Source organism: Gavia stellata, chromosome 8 (genome assembly GCF_030936135.1).
Source record: "Gavia stellata isolate bGavSte3 chromosome 8, bGavSte3.hap2, whole genome shotgun sequence".
Classification (NCBI taxonomy): Eukaryota; Metazoa; Chordata; class Aves; order Gaviiformes; family Gaviidae; genus Gavia; species Gavia stellata.
In genome coordinates this window covers 43,161,229-43,181,755 of record NC_082601.1, presented here as the reverse complement: position 1 = coordinate 43,181,755, position 20,527 = coordinate 43,161,229, and the positions used below count along the sequence as shown (strand labels likewise).

Genomic DNA, 20,527 nt, shown 5'->3' with positions numbered 1-20,527 from the left:
CTTAGGGAGGGGGGAAGCACGCTGCCCTTGCACGCGTACTGCGCTCCTGCAGCCTGCTTTGGGGGGGTCATACGTGATGGAGCAGGAGGCAGCCCCTGCACCCAGTGGGTGCCGGCAGGAGCTGCCCACAGGGTGTTGGGCAGGAGGGACGGCGTGGCAAGGTACCGAGTGTCTGCTGCGGCCGTGGGCTCGGTGGGCGGCTGGGCAGCATTGCTTTCCCAGCCTCGGAGGAGTGCCTGGGCACCCGGGGTTTCTGGAGGAAGGATCCACTGTGGGGTACACAAAAACACAGCCCCTCTTCTCCAGAAACTTTAAGGAGTTCAGCTCAGATAATTCTGTCTCTGTAGGCCACCCCTCCTTTTTTTTGCATCTTTATTTTCAAATAAAAGCAATGGGTTTTGGGTTTTTTTACTGTGCTTTCCATTTCCTACACTAAGCTATATTTCTCTACTGAACTACATTTCTCTGCTTTTGAAGAAGTGATGATGTTCTCCCTGAAATGGGTCTTGTGTAGACGGAGCAGAATTTCTACATTCATCTCTTGGTACGTGATTTTTTTATTATTTTTTTTTGCTGTTGTTGTTTTCCCCCTTCAGCTCCAGCAGCATTGGCCTGGCTGTGCTTTTTAAATCCCCACCACTCTGCTCAACATCCCCCTTTCCAAGGAGCTGCCGTCTAGGATGGAGTTGCCTTTCCCGTGGTCCCTGGCCCTGCATTGTGGCCTTGACCTTGGCGATGCATTTTGGTTCACATGGGGCCGCCTTACAAAACACCCCAGATTCTTCTGAATTACTCCACTATTTTTATTTTTTTTTTAGTTTTCTTTTTCTGTGCCTCTGCTTCATTTAGCTTCAGATTTTACCGGCATCAACCTCTTATGCATCAGTTACTGGCAAAAATCAATAAATAGATAGCGTTTGGGGAAAACCCTATTAAAACTCTTTCTCTGGGATTGATGATACTAATGTCCTGATAGAGTTTGTAACGTTATGTGTGGGCATTTGCTGTGGCTCTCTCCAGGGCATGGCACGGAAGGGTGATGGTGAAGTGGCTTGTGTGACCGGGGCTGCGTGCTGCGTTCCGCACAGGGTCCTCATTTATTTCTAATGATTTACAGTTGATTTCAGGTGACGTCTGAGGACACGCTGCTTGGAAGGACGGAGTCAACTTGTTCTGCGTTCCTGTCTCACATTCTTGAGGAGCTGGCTGAAATCGGACCTAGGGTTTAATGATCAGGCTTGAAGTGAAATACGGGTTTAATTTTGTATAAAATGAAAGCTCCTCTTCAAGTCCTGTTTCCAGGGCCGACATACAGGTGGTAAAAGCTGGCGGTCCATCTTAGTAAAACTTTTCCTTAAGCCTTTGGCAGTTCCTAAATGTTTTCTGTGCTTTTCCCTTTTCAAATGGTGTTTATTTCACCAGCTAGTTCGTTTGTAGGCAGGGAGAAATCAGCTTTTGCATAGTAAAACTGCCTTTACTTTTGCTTTGGAAGGATGTCTGTCCTTCTGGGCTGGCCTCGTGATGGCTTGTACCAATGGGTTTGTAGGAGGACGGCATCTCTACCCCCGGGAGATCTCATAGCCTTCCCCAGGGGCGGGCGGGAGCCCCGCAGACTGCTGGGCAAACCCCAGGTGACCCTTTCCTGTGGTGTCTGAGCGGGTGTATGACTGATCCAGCTTCAGTGATGCTGCTGATGATCCCTCCCAACCTTGCACAAACACATCTTAAATATTAAAGAAGGAAACACTAGATAAAATAAAAACCCCAACCAACCAAGGAAAAAAAAAAACCTCTTTATTTTCTGATTTTGTTAAAGCTCAATGTTTTTGAAGGGTTAGCCTCTTTTATTCTGCAGATGATGTTCGTTCGAAGATATTGGAAGAGTTATTGCATGATTGCCCGGTAGAGCAAGGCATTAAACGTGGCAAATGTATGGAGTACGTGTGAAACGCAGAACTATCATTCAGGTGGAATTTAGAAATTTTTAGTCATTCATGGGATGGCAGTAATGGTTCGGTGTTTTTTTGGGTTTTTTTAACAGAAACAAGCTGAGTTCAGTTATTGCAAAGGGGTTTTTTTTGTAGATGTCTGTTGCTGCCCTTTTTTACAAGCCCCTTGTCTTCAGGGAGATGCTTTTTGTGTAAGCAAAGAACTGATCTCTACTACGCAGATAATCGAGGTGATAGTTTTCCCTTTTTTCTTCTCTTAGCATACATCTCTTGGTACACATTGCTGCTTTGTACCTCGCTCTTGGTTGTGCTTCAGGTTTGTCCCACTTGGAATTTGAATGACAGAGGCAAGTCTTGGCCGCTGCTTCCTACCGCTGCCCGTGAGACACCTTTGGACCTCTCTGGTGGTTGCAGAGAGTGAGACTAGTCTGTCACCAAAGCACTTAACAATTTTTCTTAAATACTTCACTACCCGGTTGCTTTTGGCTAAGCTCCTTCCCAAAAGTGGTTATGAAGGATACAGCACATCGTGGGTTTCTTAAGTTTTTTTAAAGTGGGACCCTGGTGTTCCTGACCACAGGAGTCCCTCGGTTGATCTATCATAAGTCTAGATTGATCCTTTCTGTGAAGTCTTAAATTAATCTTTATCCTTTTCATTTCAAGCGATGCTAGAAGAGTGGAAAGGAGGTGTATGTTTTGAATACACAGATGTGGAATGGTATCAAGAAAGGTCACGCGCGATGCATTGAAGTCCTTTGCTTTTAGAAAATGCACGTATTTGTAGGAGGTGGTGGCTGGAGGAAAACTGCTTCAACTCTGAATTCCTGTAGTGCTTTCTTACCATTTAAAAACAGTGCAAGTTTAACAAGTGCTGTTCTTGATTCAGTCCCTGGCTCCTCAAGGTCTTTGCTGGACACAGTGTGAGAACTAGATGCCTGTGTGAATGGGGAATACACTCATCTCTTCTGTTGTGTTTTCATATTGTAGTTGATGTGACCACAGCACTGCCCTTGCAAGTTGCACCGACTTCAGTCCCGATGGATCTGCGCTTGGACCACCAGTTTTCCATGCCCGTGACGGAGCCGACGCTGCGGGAACAGCAGCTGCAGCAGGAGCTCCTGGCGCTGAAGCAGAAACAGCAGATCCAGAGACAGATCCTCATCGCCGAGTTCCAGCGGCAGCACGAGCAGCTCTCCCGGCAGCACGAGGCCCAGCTGCACGAGCACATCAAAGTAAGTGATGGGCAGCCCTGCGTTGGGTGGTGCGCAAAAGCATCCCCTCACCAGGAGGAGACGCACAAACTGGTTTATTCTGGGTGTGGAGATACTGTGCTGGACTTGGTAAGCCCTGTTTAGAGAACGATCTTTTGTAAGGGGATGGGAGCACCAAGGCTCAAGACGATAGTGTGGAGGAGAGGAAGCCTGGTAAGCCGGTGTCCTGTTAAACCTTATCCACCCGTCTGTGTATATGCAGAAATCCTGTGCCCCACTGCCAACAGGTGGCTTGCAAGACCTACATCTGGATTTGGAAAATTTGCATAGCCTAATTTCAGGAGAATTTAACCCAAGAGGAGGGCTTTTAGGTTACCTGTTACTAATATCACATATTTGGGAGTAGAATGGCATGTAAACTGCTCGCTGGACATACGCCGGCGGCACAAGATGCAGACCAAACCTTTGGACCGTTGTGTCTCTGCGGGAGTAGGAAACGCAAATGCAGCGGGTGCGGGTAGGTCTGCGCGCCGTGAGGGTTTCGGGCTTGCACGGTGCAAGTTAGGCACCGGCCGGGTGCTTTGCGCTGCTCCGTTGCACGTGACGGAGAGGAAACGTAACGCATGGGATAAGTAGGAAGTACAGTTTAGAAAGATGGCTGTTGCATAGTGAAAACATTAGACATTATATAAATATTTCACAGTGATAGACTATTGCTATGGTAACGTGAGCTTTCAGAATTGCTAATATGCTCTCTTTTCAAAGGGGGATTAGCGCTGCACATGGTAAATAGCGTTAATGTAATATTAAAAAGCAACCTCAATTCAACCTTATATAACTTTCATTTTAATACAAAATACATGTCAGGATTAAAAGTTAATGGTGTATTATTTACAGACTTCTCAAACACGGACGTGAGCCTGGGTTTGTAAGAACAGTTGCTGTTTGAAGACTGATGAACAGCAAATGCCTGTGTCCTTAGTGGGTCCTCTGATGTGCTCCCTGCAGGACAAAGATGTGGGGAGGCGCGTGTGTGTAAATACACTTAAATATACACTCATATGTATGCGTAAGAAGTGTATATATATTTGTATATGTATGTAGTTATGTATGTATAGACACGCTTCTATACGTACGCAGTCGTGCACGAATAGCACCAGAACAGTTACAGCATCTGCGGTTCACACAGTGTATTCAAGAGGAAAGGATGGGAAATATCTGTGACAAATATTTCCCTTATTTCCTTGTAATTGCATGTGCCTTTAGGTATTTGTCTATTAAAAATAAGAAAGGGTTGTTCAGATTTAATGGATGAGCTCTGTGCTCTGAGGATAGGAACATATTTGCTCTCGTTTATGTTAAAGCTATGACTGATTCTGGTAAAAGTCTGCGTTAGAAGGAAGTCGAGATCTAATTTTGAGAAGCCAGTTAGCACAGTATATCTAGACCATTAGGTAATGAAGTTCTTCCTCTAATGTGTAAGCTTGGCTAGATGAAGAACTTAAAATAGGAATGATATAATGCTGTATGAAAAAGGATGACCTGCAAGGTGATCTCCGACAGTGGTAAGTGTGTCATCGTGCCCAGAATTGTTTTAAAAATAAATCAGCACATTATTGAAATAAACCCCGTGATAGCTCACAAACAAAATAAACCCCAAACCATATACCAACGTGTAATTATGATGCACTTTCTTTGTGAAAACATACTTCTTGCGTTTGTGTCCGTAAGCCAGCCCACAGTTAGATGACTCTTAGATTAAACAGACTTCCAGAAACTGGCGACTGTGTTTAGTCCAGTGACTGTAGGTGCAGGGAAGTTGTTATTTTGTCCAGAGAACTAAAATTTATAACCTCATATTTGGACTTTGAACTTTGAGCTGTTCAGCTCCTTTATGGCTCATTAAAAAAGCAGGGGGGATATTAAAGCAAATAAAAAACTTTTATCCTGTTTTAAGTGAAGCACTAGGGTTTGAACTGTGAAGTTTGGTATGGAGATAGTCCTAAATGAAGATGCAGAGCTTTTTTTGGAGGAATTCGGGTGTTTTTCAAAAATCAGCTGCTCAGGGTGTGTAGTGCACGTCCCATATGCACACATGTACACCACGCTGCTCCAAACGTGCGAGGGAGTGCTTGCTCTTGCACGTACATTGCATTAAGGAAATGCTTCCTACTGCTTCTGTCCTCTGCTGGGCATGTCTCTGGCGTGGGGAGGAGCAGGAGTGGGGATGCAGTCTATCATCTCTTCTGTTTGCTTGAACACTGAATCTTTCGACGAAATATATGAAGGAAACAGCAAATGCTTCACATCCTCTTTGGGAGCTCAGAATAAGTTAGCTTCATTTGATGATTGGCTTATGGCATCACTGACAAGATTAAGAATTTCATTAGTCTTCTATCTCCAAAGCGAACTGTTCAATACGCAGAAATAGTTTAGACTGAGCGATGTAGTTGTGAGATTCTTCAGCTGAAAGTGTTTTGTAGCCTGAGTTTACGGTATTGTAATGAAGGTGTTGTGCGTCCGTCACTTTTACAAACATATATTCCCAAGTGTCTTCTTCAGGTGGAGATGAAGTCTCACTTTGGTTAAGAAAAGGCTTGGCAACCTAAACCTGCCCAGATTTCTGTGGGATTAAGACTCTACGTGATGACTGATGACTAGGGTGAGCTTGCAGCGCGCCTTACTGCTACACCAGATTTGGTTGTTGGACATCTTCAACGTATTCCCCGAGATTGGGTTTGGGGGTGGTTTTTTGATTCAGAAAGCAACGTTTCAGCAGCTATTGCAAGGTGATTGCGCATTTTGCAAACTTACTTCCTTTCGAAAAATTCAGGGCTCCTGCAGTTTTGTTAGAATTTTCGGCATCAGAACAAGCTCAAAATCTAATGAAACAAACCTAGAATTAAAAATGCAAACGTCAAAGCTCTAAACTTACTCTGATGTCAACCAAAATGGCAGTTCTTTGGCTTTCTCCCTGGCGCTGGTTTCATAGAATCATTTAGGTTGGAAAAGATCTGTAAGATCATCAAGTCCAATTGTAGACCTAACCCTGCTAAGTCTACCACTAAACCATGTCCCTAAGCGCCTCATCCACATGTCCGTTAAATACCTCCAGGGATGGTGACTCCACCACCTCCCTGGGCAGCCTGTTCCAATGCTTCACCACTCTCTCAGTAAAGACATTTTTCCTAATATCCAGCCTGAACCTCCCCTGGTGCAACTTGAGGCCATTTCCTCTTGTCCTGTCACTTGTCACTTGGGAGGAGAGACCAACACCCACCTCTCTGCAACCCCCTCTCAGGTAATTGTAGAGAGCGATGAGATCTCCCCTCAGCCTCCTCTTCTCCAGACTGAACAACCCCAGCTCCCTCAGCCGCTCCTCATCAGACTTGTGCTCCAGACCCCTCATCAGCTTCGTCGCCCTTCTCTGGACACGCTCCAGCACCTCAATGTCCTTCTTGGAGTGAGGGGCCCAAAACTGAACACAGGATTCGAGGTGCGGCCTCACCAGCGCCGAGTACAGGGGCACGATCCCTTCCCTACTCCTGCTGGCCACACCATTTCTGATACAGGCCAGGATGCCGTTGGCCTTCTTGGCCACCTGGGCACACTGCTGGCTCATCTTCAGCCGGCTGTCAACCAACACCCCCAGGTCCTTTTCTGCAGGGCAGCTTTCCAGTCACTTGTCCCCAAGCCTGTAGCGTTGCATGGGGTTGTTTTGACCCAAGTGCAGGACCCGGCACTTGGCCTTGTTGAACCTCATACAATTGGCCTCAGCCCATCGATCCAGCCTGTCCAGATCCCTCTGCAGAGCCTTTGGAGGTGACCAGGGCCTTCATTAATCATAGTATTAAATCCTGCAGCTGCTTTGTAAGCTATTTCTGCAAAGGGGGAAGAATTTCTGCATCATACTACGTTTTGTGTATCTAGCACTATCTAGAATCAGTTAATTTGGCTTTTTCATCACAGCCTAGTATCCACCATTTTAATCAACGAGTGCAAAGCATTTATTTGTTCATCTTTTTGTGTACTGGAGCAGGAATTTCTGTGCTTTACCCAGTCTTACACCTGTTTCTAAATCCTTTTGCTTACAATTCCTGGACTGTAAGCATATTTTGGATATAGCAGACCAGCATCTTGCATTGGATCCCTCCTTTGTCAAGACGTTCAGGTTCAAGTACCTTTGCACTCTTCCGCTTGTAGATGTTGAATAGTTTTGTCAACAGGAATTCAGTGACTAGGCATCTGCTGCTAAAAGTAAAAAAATAGTTTTGATGCATTTCTTAAGCAGCTCTTCTGTATTTTGGACACATACGTGCAGCCAGCATTGCTAAGTTACAGCAAACAGCGCTATGAAGATTTTAAAGAGCTTACTCATTTTAAATGTTAAACCCTTAGCTAGTCCAGAAGGAATCACGTTTTGTATTTGTTTTCTTTCTTTTATTACTGTGGTGTCGGTGTGAACAGAGGAACTGTTCTGACTCGATGTGAACTAGGAGGGGGGAACATCTCTCCCTCCCACCCCCCGAACAAAGCCCTAGTGTAAGAAACGTTTTAAGGTCTTCTTAAGTGAATGAAATTTGGCTTGAAAAATGCTGGCACGTCTTTCTTGTTTTTCTGTGCAAGTAGATAACTTTTTCCTATTGAAATCTGAAGTTTGGGCATTTTCCAGAACTTGGTTTTATTCCAGCAGCCCAGTTATAATCATCTGACCTAGTGCAAGAGGAGAAGACAACGGGATGGTCACAGTCCTTCTGCCCGCACGTGCGATCCTTCCCCTTGTCCCTCCCGAGGAGTCCTTGCTTTTATAGACATTGTATTTTGGAAGAAATGGCCTCCACATAAAGGTGGCAAATTCCAGAAGATCGTGCAATTCGGAGAGCCAGGCCACGAGTGAAATAATATTTGTGGAAGGGAAGTATAATGGATGCAGTTAGAGCTCAGCGCACGGAGGGAGTGGGATCATTGCACGTGGGGAGTAACGAGAAAACCCTGATATGTTTAGGGAAAATAAGCCGAGCCTTATGAAGACTTCACACCATATGGAAATAGAGAAAACTGTCTTTCACAACTACAGCGCAGCTTTGCAGATTGCTGAGGCTTGACATCCGAAAGCGGCGCGGGAGAGGAGCCTGGAACTGGTGAGCACCGGAGGCTGCTGTGGGCTGGCTGGAGGCAGCGGCTCTTCTCTCCTGTAGCCCTTTACCTTCAGCGAGATGGATTTTCCACTCAGGCATGCCTCGCCAGATGTGTAACAATATTTATAGCCTTCAAATCTGCCTTCCTAAACAAAACCAAGGATGGAATAAGGAGCCTGGCGCCCGGGCCGTTGCCGGTGAGATGGTGGAAAGCCTCTCCGCAGGTTCCAGTGTGAGCTTTGCTTGACCTTTGATTGCGAAGGAATCGGCAGTGAATTTTTTCCTTTTTGAGTCACTCATTCCCAGCCAAGATCAGCTGGAAGTTACCAAAAGCTTTTCCATTTGTCTTCTGGTCAAGGGCTGGAACAAGATGATTGAAGAGGGGCAAGATCCACGCTTTGGCAGGGCGAGAGGCACCTCGGGCGGCGTGAGCTCAGCAGAGACACGAAGGACGTGGTGGGTAATGCGGTTTAATCTCTTCCGTCCCTGCGTTGCCCGAGCTTGGAGCAGTGCTCTTCCCAGCTCTGGCTGTTTTATAGCTAAAGCCGGAAACTTATTCAGGATGCTGACGCACGTCAGCATTAGCACACGACAGCAAACACCAGAAGAGTCCTGATGGTGACGGGATAGCAACACAAGGCAAGCAGCTGAGCCTCACAGCTCCTCCTGGACCTGAAATCCTAACCTGGAGGCATGCAGAGATGTTAATTCTGTCATGAAATGCTATTCCTGGTTTTCCCGTCATCTGAGAAAAGCATATTTGTGTGCATCAGTAGCAGAGGAAGTGCTAGTCTGTACGTGCAGTGTATACAGGATGGTCGGAGAAGTCATGGGTTTGCATATAAGCAGCAACGGCGAAAGGAGCTTTGTAACGATGTGCGCTGAGGAGTGATTCTGAAATTGTTTTCTTTTTATTAACAGAGCGATTTCCTACGTTTAACAGTATGCTGTGCTGCTAATGGCTTTATGCCAATAAATAAAAATACGTGGAATGTTTTCAGACCTTGGCTTTTATATATATATAGCAACGTTCAGATGAAGCATAAGGAGATGGTTTTGTTAGTTTTTGCGGCTTTCAGATGATACGGTTTCTCATCAGTGTAGCTCCCAAACCCTGGTTGAGAGGTGGTAACACATCCAAGGTGTTAGCTCCTTGTTTGGAGACACGGGGTGAAGGTCTTTGGCCATTCATTATTTTTGCTTTGGAGAGTAAAAGTCTTTCATGGGATCTTCCAGACAGATTTTGCAATGCTGTAAAGAAAATGTAATTTCTTTCCAACAATACCTAGACTTAATATGCATCATGTTGATGCTAAAGTGAGAAACTGCTCTTTATTTGGAGCCGCCTGCTCTTGGAATGGCAGGTTTGCATGCAGGGTAGTTCACTGGGCACAAATCACATCGTCTTTCAGTGTAGCTGCTTTCAGCGTAGCCCTGATAGTGCCCGGAGCCTCTTTTTGGTGGCGTTTGCATCGATTCCTACTTAACAGGAAAAAATGTGCTTGTTTCAAATCTGCTGATGGGGTCAGTGTCATCTGCTTCTCCCCTGTAGCTGTGCTGGGTGGCACCTTCCCCATGCCCCGGGGACGGGGACGCTGAAGGTGGTTCCTGCAAAGCATCTCCTTCACCCTATGTCCTGCTCCTCACGTTGGACTCTGCAAGGACAAACTCCCGTTTTACACCCCCGTGCCCCGACTCCCATTGCTGAGTGGGTCTGCTCCACCCTTCCTGCCCGCAGCAGCCGGCGCGGAGGGACTCCCTCTGCTCAGTTTTGTGCCTGTCTTCTACAGAGCGCCCGTTCCTCACAGCCTGCATCGTTTTCGAGCAAAAAGTAAAAAGCCCGGAGATACCAGGTGTCTGCCTCTGTCTGTGTTATGACATGATAGGATTATTCATCTTAGAAAACTGCATCTGGGTACAGTCGGTGGTAGAAAAGCAGACCGAACATTTTGTGCCTTGTTACTACTTGAATGCATTGTACTGTGCTCTCTTGCTATTTCTAGACTGCTTCCTGTTCTTTTTTGGTGACCTTGCCTCATTTTTCTGGTACACGGAGCTGATTCCAAGACTTAGACCTGGATCCTGCAGAACTTAACTTCTGATGGAAGTAACCCCGGGGAAAGCTTTTGCAAGATCAGAGCGTTTGCTCTCTTTGAAGGCTAGGGGATGACTTTCCTCATGTTCAAAATGAAGATCTTTTCCAAGAACGGTGAGGACAAATCTCCACACCGAGAGGTGGGTAATGTCAACAAGTTCGTATCACCACAACTTGGACACCTGTAAGCCCCATCTCTAGGTTGAAGAAGAAGTCATGCAGCAGACTGGGTTAATTTGGGCATCTTCCTACCTAGCGTTGGTGGTTTCTGAACTGAAGCTGGATAGCTCAGCCAGGAAGGGTTGTCTGCACTGGTCCTCACAGACCTATTTTAAAACTGGTAAAAGAAGCATGTTTCCATTTGGCTGCTTCTGAGATGGGCCACGGTTAGCTGGGAGGAAGGCGCAGAATGAGAACTCCAGATTTTTCCAGGTTTGAGATGCATAAACCAGCATTTGAGATGCAAAAACCTCAGTCAAAAGTGAAGTCACAGACCTCACTGCACTCAGTGGACGCGGTGGCTTTCATCCTGTGAGTCCCTGTACCAGTGTCCGTGGAGTCTGCTGGTAACAGCCAGCCTTGTCCTCCTTGCGCCATTACTCAAGTCTCTTTGCATTGGGGTTCACAGCTTTCCAGCAGAACATGGAGACCTTCTGACCCATCAGCGGTGGGAGATGAAAAGCCTGTTGCCCCCTGAGCTCAGCCACTCCACATTCCTTTGGTGAAGCCAAAGTAGAGACGTTCACCCAGTGCATTTTCTTGTTACTTAATCTCCTGAAGTTGGACTTAAACTGGGGTGGCGCTTGGGTATTCTGAAGGCTGAATGTCTGACGTAAATCGCAGAAATGGCAGAGTTCGCTGGCTGACGAACAGATCCAGAATCTTTCTTTTGGTAGCGGATGCTCACTTTTTCTGTGGAGTCCAAACAGCTTTTGAAGTGGTCAAATTTCTGTTCTTTCTTCCTTTATAGCGTAAGTTTGTCTCTTAGTAAAATGTGTGTGGGGCACAGTGATTTATTGTTTTTTTTAAAGCTAGAAGCCTTATTGTCTCTATTCAATTTGGAATTTCAAAATAAACAGCAGGAAAAGAGATATTTTACAGTTCACACCTCTGAAGTTTCAACTCCAACTTTATCTTATTTTTGAACTAGATAAAATAGATTGGAAGTAGTCTAAGAGAACACATAGAGAATCGGGGCATGAGTAAAGAAATACCCAAGTGAATCCTGCTGTTATGGCAGGAATATTGACCTGTTAATATACGCCATCACCGATAAATTAACATTCATGAACTTTCGTTAAGTCCTGTTGCTGCATATGGTCTCGTAACAAACTTCAGCTGTTGTATGGGAGAATGAAGTTGCATTTAAAACGTAAATCATGTTGTGAACAGCTTCACTCGTATACAGACAATACGAACAATGTTGTTGGATTAATACCTGTGTTTGTTTCCTGTTTTACTGGTGGTGGTGTGTAAAAATGATAAATATTTGGTATTTACGTTGCTGGCCTGTTACTTTAAATACGATGCTTCTGCTGCGCTCACGCGAGCATCAGATGATGTTGAACATTCATTTTTAGCATGCAGCCTTCCTCCGGGCACCGCCAGTGCTGGGGCTGTCACTGCCTCGACGACGAGCAGCACTTTGCAGTCCGCTTCACCACCATGTCCACCCTCCGTCAAATGGAGCTGAACCCAAAATCACACGGGAAGGGCAGCTGATGCCGTGTCAGCAGCCAGCGGTGGTACACCGTCCTCGCTGCTTTTTTCCCCCCTTTTTTCCCTCGTTTGTTTGAGAAGCCGGGAAGGAGCACTCCGGTGAGGTCTCCCATCCCTGCCAGCTTTCTGGTTCAGTCACTCATCCTTCACACAAGTGATCTGGAATGGTGGATCAGTGGATACATCCACGCCTCTCCTTTTGCTTATTCATATTTCCTTCTTTGAAATGACCAAAACCCAGTGGTGGTTCCTCTACCAGCTCCCATTACAGGATCTCTTTGCCCTACATCTCCACTCCTGATACTGATTTTAGCATAACATTCCCATTCCAACTTCTCCGCTTCCTGCACCCCAAAACAGTTCACAGAGGGCATAACTGCTTCTCCGAGGACTGGGGGCTGATCACTTACAGCATGATAAAATCTCATTTAGCATTAAACACTGGGACACCTTCCTTTACAGGACAGTTTATATGGTTTTTTTGGTTTACAGAGATTCCTTACTGCCATCCGTGGTCGGATGGATGTTCCCTGCTCAAGGTGTACGGATTAGTCCTTCTCTTCAATAATAAGCCTGTAAAGCACAGCAGAGGCGAATGCCAAAGGAGTTTTCTCCGCCTTTAGAGGGAAAAATGGAAGAAGGAACTGAACATGCTGGATACTTCAAGTGGAGCTCACTGCTTTCTAGAAAGGCTCTCAAAGCCTCTGCTTCTGGAGAAAGTGTATAAAATCTAGACTGGAGTGTTAGGGAGCAAAAGGCACACACAAATGCATTCCCAGCACTATACCTTTGCAGATGTTCAGGGCTTGGAGGGATGAAGCTGCTGTGCCAGCTTTCAGCCTTTAGGAGAGGTGAGCAGTAATGGCATGGGAAGGAAATGGGGATACAATATTATATATCCATATATAAGCTGCCAAACTAATAACGTGGGATTTTTTCACCTAGAGCTGGCGATCAGGGGACATAACCATCATTGCCTTTCCTGGAGAGACATTTGAGCCTCATGAACTTGAACACCAGACATTCTCAGTAGGATATGTCTAACCAAGATCAGTCTCTTGCCCAGGAAGCTGTCGGCTGGGAAGGATCGTTTCCCTGCGTAGCAGAGAGATGCTGGCCGCGGGAGCTTCTGGCACGGAACTGCCTGCTGTCAGCCTGCCTGATAGCTGGAAGGGGGCACGCCGAATATACGTTCAACTGCTGATGTGTCCAAGAAAAGAGATGATAGACGTTTGTTCTTCTGAGCTATGCTTTCAGATTTTTGTGTCTTGGCTCCTGCTGAAAACCACAACTCTCCCCCCCTCTCCCCGTCTCCCAGTACAACTGATTAATTCTGACTAGCCTCCGGTGCTCCGGGAGATATCTGAAACACGCCGTGATGGAGCCAAGAGAGCGAATCCTGAAACTGGAGCCGCAGCCTGAGACTTCAGTAAACAGGATGGGGAGAACATGAAGCAGAGAGTCCGGCCAAAGGAATGGCCAGTGTTGAGTTTGCTCTGAAATAACCCTAAATAACAGTTCTCCCAGAAATCTGTTGACATCTGTGCTTTGCTTCCACCCATAGCTAATGATTTTTTGGGAGTGATTTGATGTGTACATGTTTTGGCGAGTTCTTTCTTGATCATCACCTACTATTTTCCTTTATTTTCACATAATCTGAGCTCCAGATCCTTGTAAATACCCGATTTAACCCATCAAAACTGTAGAATTTTGCCAAAGAGGGTGGCAGACGATTTGCCTTAAAAAAACTATTTGCACCAAAACCCCAGCCTCGCTGCCTGCTAGGCGGGAGGACAATTGCGTGAAGCTTCTGAAAGCATTTACTCTGTCGTGCCTTAACTCAGCCTTTAAGTGTACAAGTTCAGGGGGTGCTGAGATCTGCTTTGGGGTTTTTTTTTGGTCTTGTCTAGCATTAAGTTGTCGGGTTTGAAGCTAGTATTTAACTTGTACATCCTTACAACTTCTTTGAAGCTGTCGCCTCCATCAGAAGGCCAACCTCTTGTTCAGGGGTGGCAGGTGAAGTAGCTGTACGAAGTCTCTGAGCTTGCCTGGAAGAAGTCCTCAGACTGCAATCTTACGACAGACTGGCCCGTGCCAGCATGACCTTGGTCTGAGATGGAAACCACGTGTACATGTGAGGAGGAATGCTGACCTGGAGGTGGAGGATCAGGCTACCTTTTCATCTGTCTTTCTTCTTAACCTAGCCGCCTTGTGCTGGGAGGAAGTAGGCATTGCCTGCAAATCCGAAGAGCAGCAGAAGTGCTCTGGATGCCGTCCCACCACGCTGGAGCACCTTCAGTAGATGATCTCAGGCATAGATCGAGATGGAAGTTAGGAGCTGGACACAACACTAAGCTACTTTGGATCCCAGGAAATGTTTATTGGCAATATATACGCCAACTGTTGTTCACCCAGACTCGCATGTGTGATTATCTGCATGAGTAAGGCTGAGCTGTCTGGGTCCAGATAGTTTTACACTGCCTTCCACTAATTGCAGTAAGCTATTCAAAATATATATTATAAAAACCTAGGAGCCATAGTGTAAGCTTCAAAACCTCTCCTGCTTTGCAGATTTTAATCAGTTTTACCGCGGTGTGTGAAGTAAATGACAGAAGCACCTTTAAAATGATGGTTGTATGGGAAGGAAGAAGCAGAAGAGCGTGGGCAGAGAGCAGTGCCTGGCTTCTGGGGGAAGAATAAGGTAGTGTCTTAGTGCAAGGTACTGGGATGCGGGAAGGATCCGCATTCTTGCTACTCATCTAGCACATCGAGGAGTGGCTATGCTAGTCTTCATGCAACACGTCTCCGTGAAATACACTCTCGTTCTCTCTGCTCAGTGGGATCTTTGCTGTCAGCACCACGCGCTTCCCAGGAGGGCACAGGCTGGCTTCTGGGCTGAGGCTGCTGGGAGATCCCAGAGCGCTACCTTTCCACTTCTGTTGTAACGACTAGAGGAAACTGTTTTAGCTCCGCTTTGCTTAAAAAGAGCTTTCTTTCTGCAGTGGAAGTTGACAGTGCGCTTACTGATAAGGTGTCAGTCCCCGTTCTAGGTAGACATGCTGAAGAACTGAAGACAATTGAGGAATGTGATGGCAAAATCTACCGCACCGTTGAGTCCTCACGGCTAGCTGACACTTGATAAATACCTGGAAATGCTCTACATTCTCCTTATTACATTTATTAATATTAATATATGCTAAAGGAGCACCAGCAACACTAACTACAGGTACAGTTGAACATTTGTGCAGTTTTCATAAATAGTGGAAGCAGTGACATTAAACATATGCAGGAATCCCCATAGTTATAAATATTTACAAATATTTATTTTGGCAAGAGCACCTAATTCAGATGTTCCTAGCTGCACTCCCTAATACAGTGTGCGTGTCTGTCACACGGTATGCTCCTCAAATTGGTAGTTGAATTAGTCTGAATGCAAGGGATTTCCCTTGGCATATCACTTTGTATTTCACAAATATTTAAATTTCATTACAGTTGGGGGAAGAAACCACACTGCTCCTGTTACGCGCAATGAACACACGGGTGTTGCGGAGTTGGTGTTGATTCATTTGCCAGCAAGAGAGATCTAATGTATTATGTGGTACGTGAGCACGATCTTGCTCGGTAATTAATAATCCTTATCCAAGCCACCTAAGCGTCTCTTGGTATGCCGTGAATTGCAGTTCAAGATACGCTTATGAATTCCTAACTCAGGCACCTTCCAAAAGACCCGAGTGTGGGAGATGGCGTCCAACTGAAATGCAGCTCTGAAACATTTTGCCTTTAGACATCAGTAGGCTTTTTTTTCCCCACTGAGATAGTCAAGGGAAGGTTAAATGCCAGACCAAGCCCCCCATGTGTGGGTATTACCTTGGCAGAAGCAGCATGGCGTGGGACGGGGGTAAGACCTCGCTGCAGTTGACCACATGTGGGTCTGAATGCTCGCTACCTGTTAGAATTTGCCTCGATTGCTTTAACTGAAGCAGAAGCTCCTATTTTTTTATTTTGTGCACGGGACAGCTTTTTGTATGTTATCAGATTTCCTGCTACTCCTGTTAGTCGGTGGTGGGTTCTCTTGCTGCTTGCGGGTCTTTTTACACAAAGCATCAGCAGAAAACCCCATTTTTAAATAAGAAAATTAAATTGTAAATCCCCTGAAATATAAAATTGGGGCACAGCCTAGCATCAAGCAAGTTTTAAAGCTTATGGCTTTAAAGCAAAGAAGGGCCTTTTTGCACCTGAGCTGGGAAAGGCACTGCATCACCAGCGCCCCTGCCTTTTGCTGAGCCTGCACCATCGATTGTGTTGGTCTCTTCTCCCAAGTGACAAGTGATAGGACAAGAGGAAATGGCCTCAAGTTGCGCCAGGGGAGGTTCAGGCTGGATATTAGGAAAAATTTCTTTGCTGAGAGAGTGGTGAAGCACTGGAAGAGGCTGCCCAGGGAGGTGGTGGAGTCACCATCACTGGAGGCGTTCAAGGAACGTGTGGACGTGGCACTGCGGGACATGGTTTAATGGGCATGGTGGGGTTGGGTTGATGGTTGGACTTGATGATCTTACAGGTCTTTTCCAACCGTAGTGATTCTGTGTGTGATTCTGTGATTTCCAAATACTGTTGGTGTGGTTGGTTTTCAGCCCTAAGTGTGGAGAAATATTCATGCCGTAAGAAGACGTCGCAGTTCAGACAGAGCATCTGAATGGGTTTTCTTTAGTCATTTTCTGAGGCTGAAGCAGACACCAACAAAGTGATTTCTTTTCACTTTTCATGGATAGAATTGGAGAGGTTGCTTCATTTTTTTTTTCTTCAATTATTTTTATTTTTTCAACTTTGAAAAGATTTGAAAACTATATTAAGAATAGGCTTTGTGGAAACTGGGGTCAAAATCAGCGAAAACAATACATCTCTAATGAAACTTCTGTAAGCCATCCAGATACAAATTGGTCTTTTCATTTACATTTCACTACAGATGTCAATGAAAGCACAGTTCCTTCTAAAGCGTCCTAATGTATGTAAACCATTGCAGGAAGTATAGCATGCAAAGCCTAGGAGACTGCAGATGGAGAGAAAAGGCTCCTGATTTCAGAAAAATAACAAAACCTGTTTTAACATATTGTGCATTAAATATTGTTCATTTGCATACTTTCTATGGCTAGGTTATAAAAGCCCACCATGTGGTGGACTTGTTGGAAGTCTGAAAAGATACTCTTTCTCCAAATGGAGATGTGTTAGTGGAAGCTGCTGCTTAATTATAAAACAAAAATAACTGGTTTTCTCTAGGTTTTTTTTGTTTTTTCCTTTTGTAGGTTTTTAGAGGCTGGGTTTTTTGTTGTTTACATAAAATTCAATAGAATTAGGAAGGGAAACATAGGTGCAATCACCGCAAATTCTGCTAACTGGGGTTTGGTGTTTTACAACAGTCTGCCTGCTTGGAACCGGCAGCAGCAGGGACTCCTCCATCAAGAGTTTCCAGCAGATAGCCAGGCAGATTGTAAAGTACCTCTTACATTATTTTTTTGCATCTTTATATAGAATGGTATAATTTTACGTGTATCGTCTATAGTGTATCCGCGGCTGAAGCATTGGATAGTACAAACGTACAATACCACGAATTAAAATAAGAAATTGCTGTCAAAAGCATAAATAGAAAAATGTGCAAAAGGAGAAGGAAAAATCGGTGTCCGTGGGGTTGGAGTCTTGCGTGTGCACATGCTGTCAGGGTTTGGAGAAGGATGGAGTGAGACATGTTCTCAGAGGGAGCAGGTTCCCTGTCTTAATAGCCATGGCTTGGCCCGGTTCCTTTCCACGTAGAGGATTTTGTGAAGCTGGAGCAGTGGGTGGTATCCGAGCACAGGCACCCATTAAGTCCAGCCTCGGAGAAGTCTCATCTATCGCCAGAGCGGTAAGGGTTTTGAAGGTTAAGGTTGCCAGCTTAAAATCAATCTGCTAGTTTATAAGCTGCCAACGTAAAGAGTGTGGGGCAGGCGTAAGGCGATCGGGGCGGCGGGGAGCCGGCGTGCTCCTGCTTTCAGGGGCGTCTGCAGGAGTCATCGGAGCAGCCCAAGTAGTTGGCTTCAGCACGTATCTTGCCGGAGAGAGTGCAAATGAAATTGGGAGGTGGTAAATCTTAGTTTGAGCTTTTTTTTAAGAAAAAGCGATTTTCAGTGGAACTCAAGGGAGAAGCCCTGTGCCAGGGGAATTGCCTTTTGGAAGCCCCGTGGAGATCCATTCGCAAGCTGCAAGCTGCTGGGACTTGTCATTTGTCCTCTGCTTTTCCGCAGCCCAGCTTGCTCCTGGCCAGCTCTCAAGACATGGGGTGTTCTCTGAGCATTGACAGGTACCGCCCCAGGGGCCAATGGATCGAACCCCTGCCTCCGATCCCTGAGGGTCCCCTGGACCCACAAAGGGTGCTCGGGGCTGGGGAGGTCCCCCCCAGATTTCCCAGGAGGTTGGTGTGTCCACACATATCTTCCAGGTGCCGGGATTTGGAGATCCAAGGGGGAACTTGCACAGGGGACAGGAGCCTTTGGTGCTTCAAGTCTTGAACGTCCCATCTGATGAAAGCTTTGCAAATCTTGACCTTAATTAGGCAGCCTGTCTTTCGGTTCTTCCCGTCAATGTGTGCGAGTCGAAAGGGCTGGGGTAAATCCTTCCTTGAGAGACCTTATCACTCGCTACAATTACCTGAAAGGAGGTTGTGGTGAGGTGGGTGTTGTTCTCTTCTCCCAAGTGACTAGCGACAGGACAAGAGGAAATGGCCTCAAGTTGCTCCAGGGGAGGTTCAGATTGGATATTAGGAAAAATGTCTTTACTGAGAGAGTGGTGAAGCATTGGAACAGGCTGCCCAGGGAAGTGGTGGAGTCACCATCACTGGAGGCATTCAAACAATGTGTGGACGTGGCACTGTGGGACATGGTTTAGTGGGCATGGTGGGGTTGGGTTGATGGTTGGACTTGATGATCTTGCAGGTCTTTTCCAACCTTAATGATCCTGTGATTAATGGAATTTTTTTTTATAATGAATCAATTCTTTTATAATTAAGCTCAGAAGTGGGTGGTGATCATGCCCACAAGGCAGCTAGTGCTTTTGCATTTAGCTTGGGGTGTGAAGTTTGCACGACAGATGGGAAGTGACCAGCTTTTGATGAAGTTAAAAAGACATAGTTGTCCCGGTCCATGGGAACTCCTCTATATACAGAGAGAGAGAGAGAGAGGGAGGACTGTTGGAGAAACCAGAGTGCAAAGTCATATAATTAAAGGCTTATTCAAAAAGTCACATGCACAAGGGAACTGAACTGGTCTTGCAAAGCCCGTGTTGACGATGGCGTCTTTTGCTGTGAGTGCCTAACTTGGTGAGCTTAACAATATTCCTTCAGCACTGCCTTTGTACATGGTGAACGTGTGAGTATTCATAATTAAGGTGTCCTAATGGGGTTTTACTTAAAACAGACGATGGAGAGAAAAATGAAGGTCCAGCTGGAGTAGCACTTTACACTGGCTCAGCGCAGGCTCCGGGCACCAGGCTCCAGACGGGCAGCGGTGGCAGCAGAAGGCTGGTGGAGCCGAAGCGGGGACCCGGCCGCACCCTTTGACGGCAGCAAAGTGGTTGGGGAAGCACCTGTCTGGGCGGAAGCTTTTTGTCTCTTTCTCAAATTAGGTGCTTTCTGAACAGGATGCTTGTGCTTGTAAACAGACCGTGCCCTGAAGCCCAGAGCATATAGTGCCTATGGTTTAGCATAAGTCCTGTCCTGAACTGGAAATGGGGCTACACGAAGTGCCTGTGAGTCTTAGTGCAAGGAGCCTCTAGATGAGGAAAATGCCATTTTTCCTATTTCTATGAATTAATCAACGTTTCTGTCACCTGACAGCAGCTTAGGTTTAGCACTGGGAGGTCTGACTGTGTTAATTTGCTCTTTTTCCCCTCATCCCTTCTCCGCAGCAGCAGCAGGAGATGCTGGCAATGAAGCATCAGCAGGAGCTGTTGGAGCACCAGAGGAAGTTGGAGCAGCACCGGCAGGAGCAGGAGCTGGAGAAGCAGCACCGAGAGCAGAAACTTCAGCAGCTAAAAAACAAAGAGAAAGGAAAAGAGAGTAAGTAGCAAAAGCTCACTTGTTTCAGGGATGACAGGTAGAGCAGATGAATGGAAGCCATAAAGCAGCTTTATAAAGCTGGAGAAACCTTCATGATAGCCTCTCTACAGAGCTCGCCTGCACAGGGAGCTTATGTAAACTGTTAGGAGGTATTGAGGGTAAGAGAGAAATGTATTTCTATGCTTTATCTTCATTTTTGTCTTACTAAATGCCATTTTAGCGTTTTTCAAAGGGAAGCGTATCATCTCTTCACTTGATTTAACATTTTTTGAAGTATTTTTGGCAGCGTTCCTAATGGAGGCAGAATATTAAGCCCATAAAATACACCAGAT

The 20,527-nt window shown here is 45.9% G+C and overlaps 1 protein-coding gene across 1 annotated transcript in view; it reads left to right on the top strand.

Moving 5' to 3' along the window:
- HDAC4 (histone deacetylase 4) overlaps window positions 1-20,527 on the top strand; it is a 202,945-nt gene that overhangs the window by 76,851 nt on the left and 105,567 nt on the right. Inside the window, exons 3-4 of the mRNA XM_059820822.1 lie at window positions 2,937-3,181; window positions 20,045-20,195. Of these exons, the coding sequence (XP_059676805.1) occupies window positions 2,937-3,181; window positions 20,045-20,195 (396 nt within the window). The remainder of the gene's footprint in view (window positions 1-2,936; window positions 3,182-20,044; window positions 20,196-20,527) is intronic.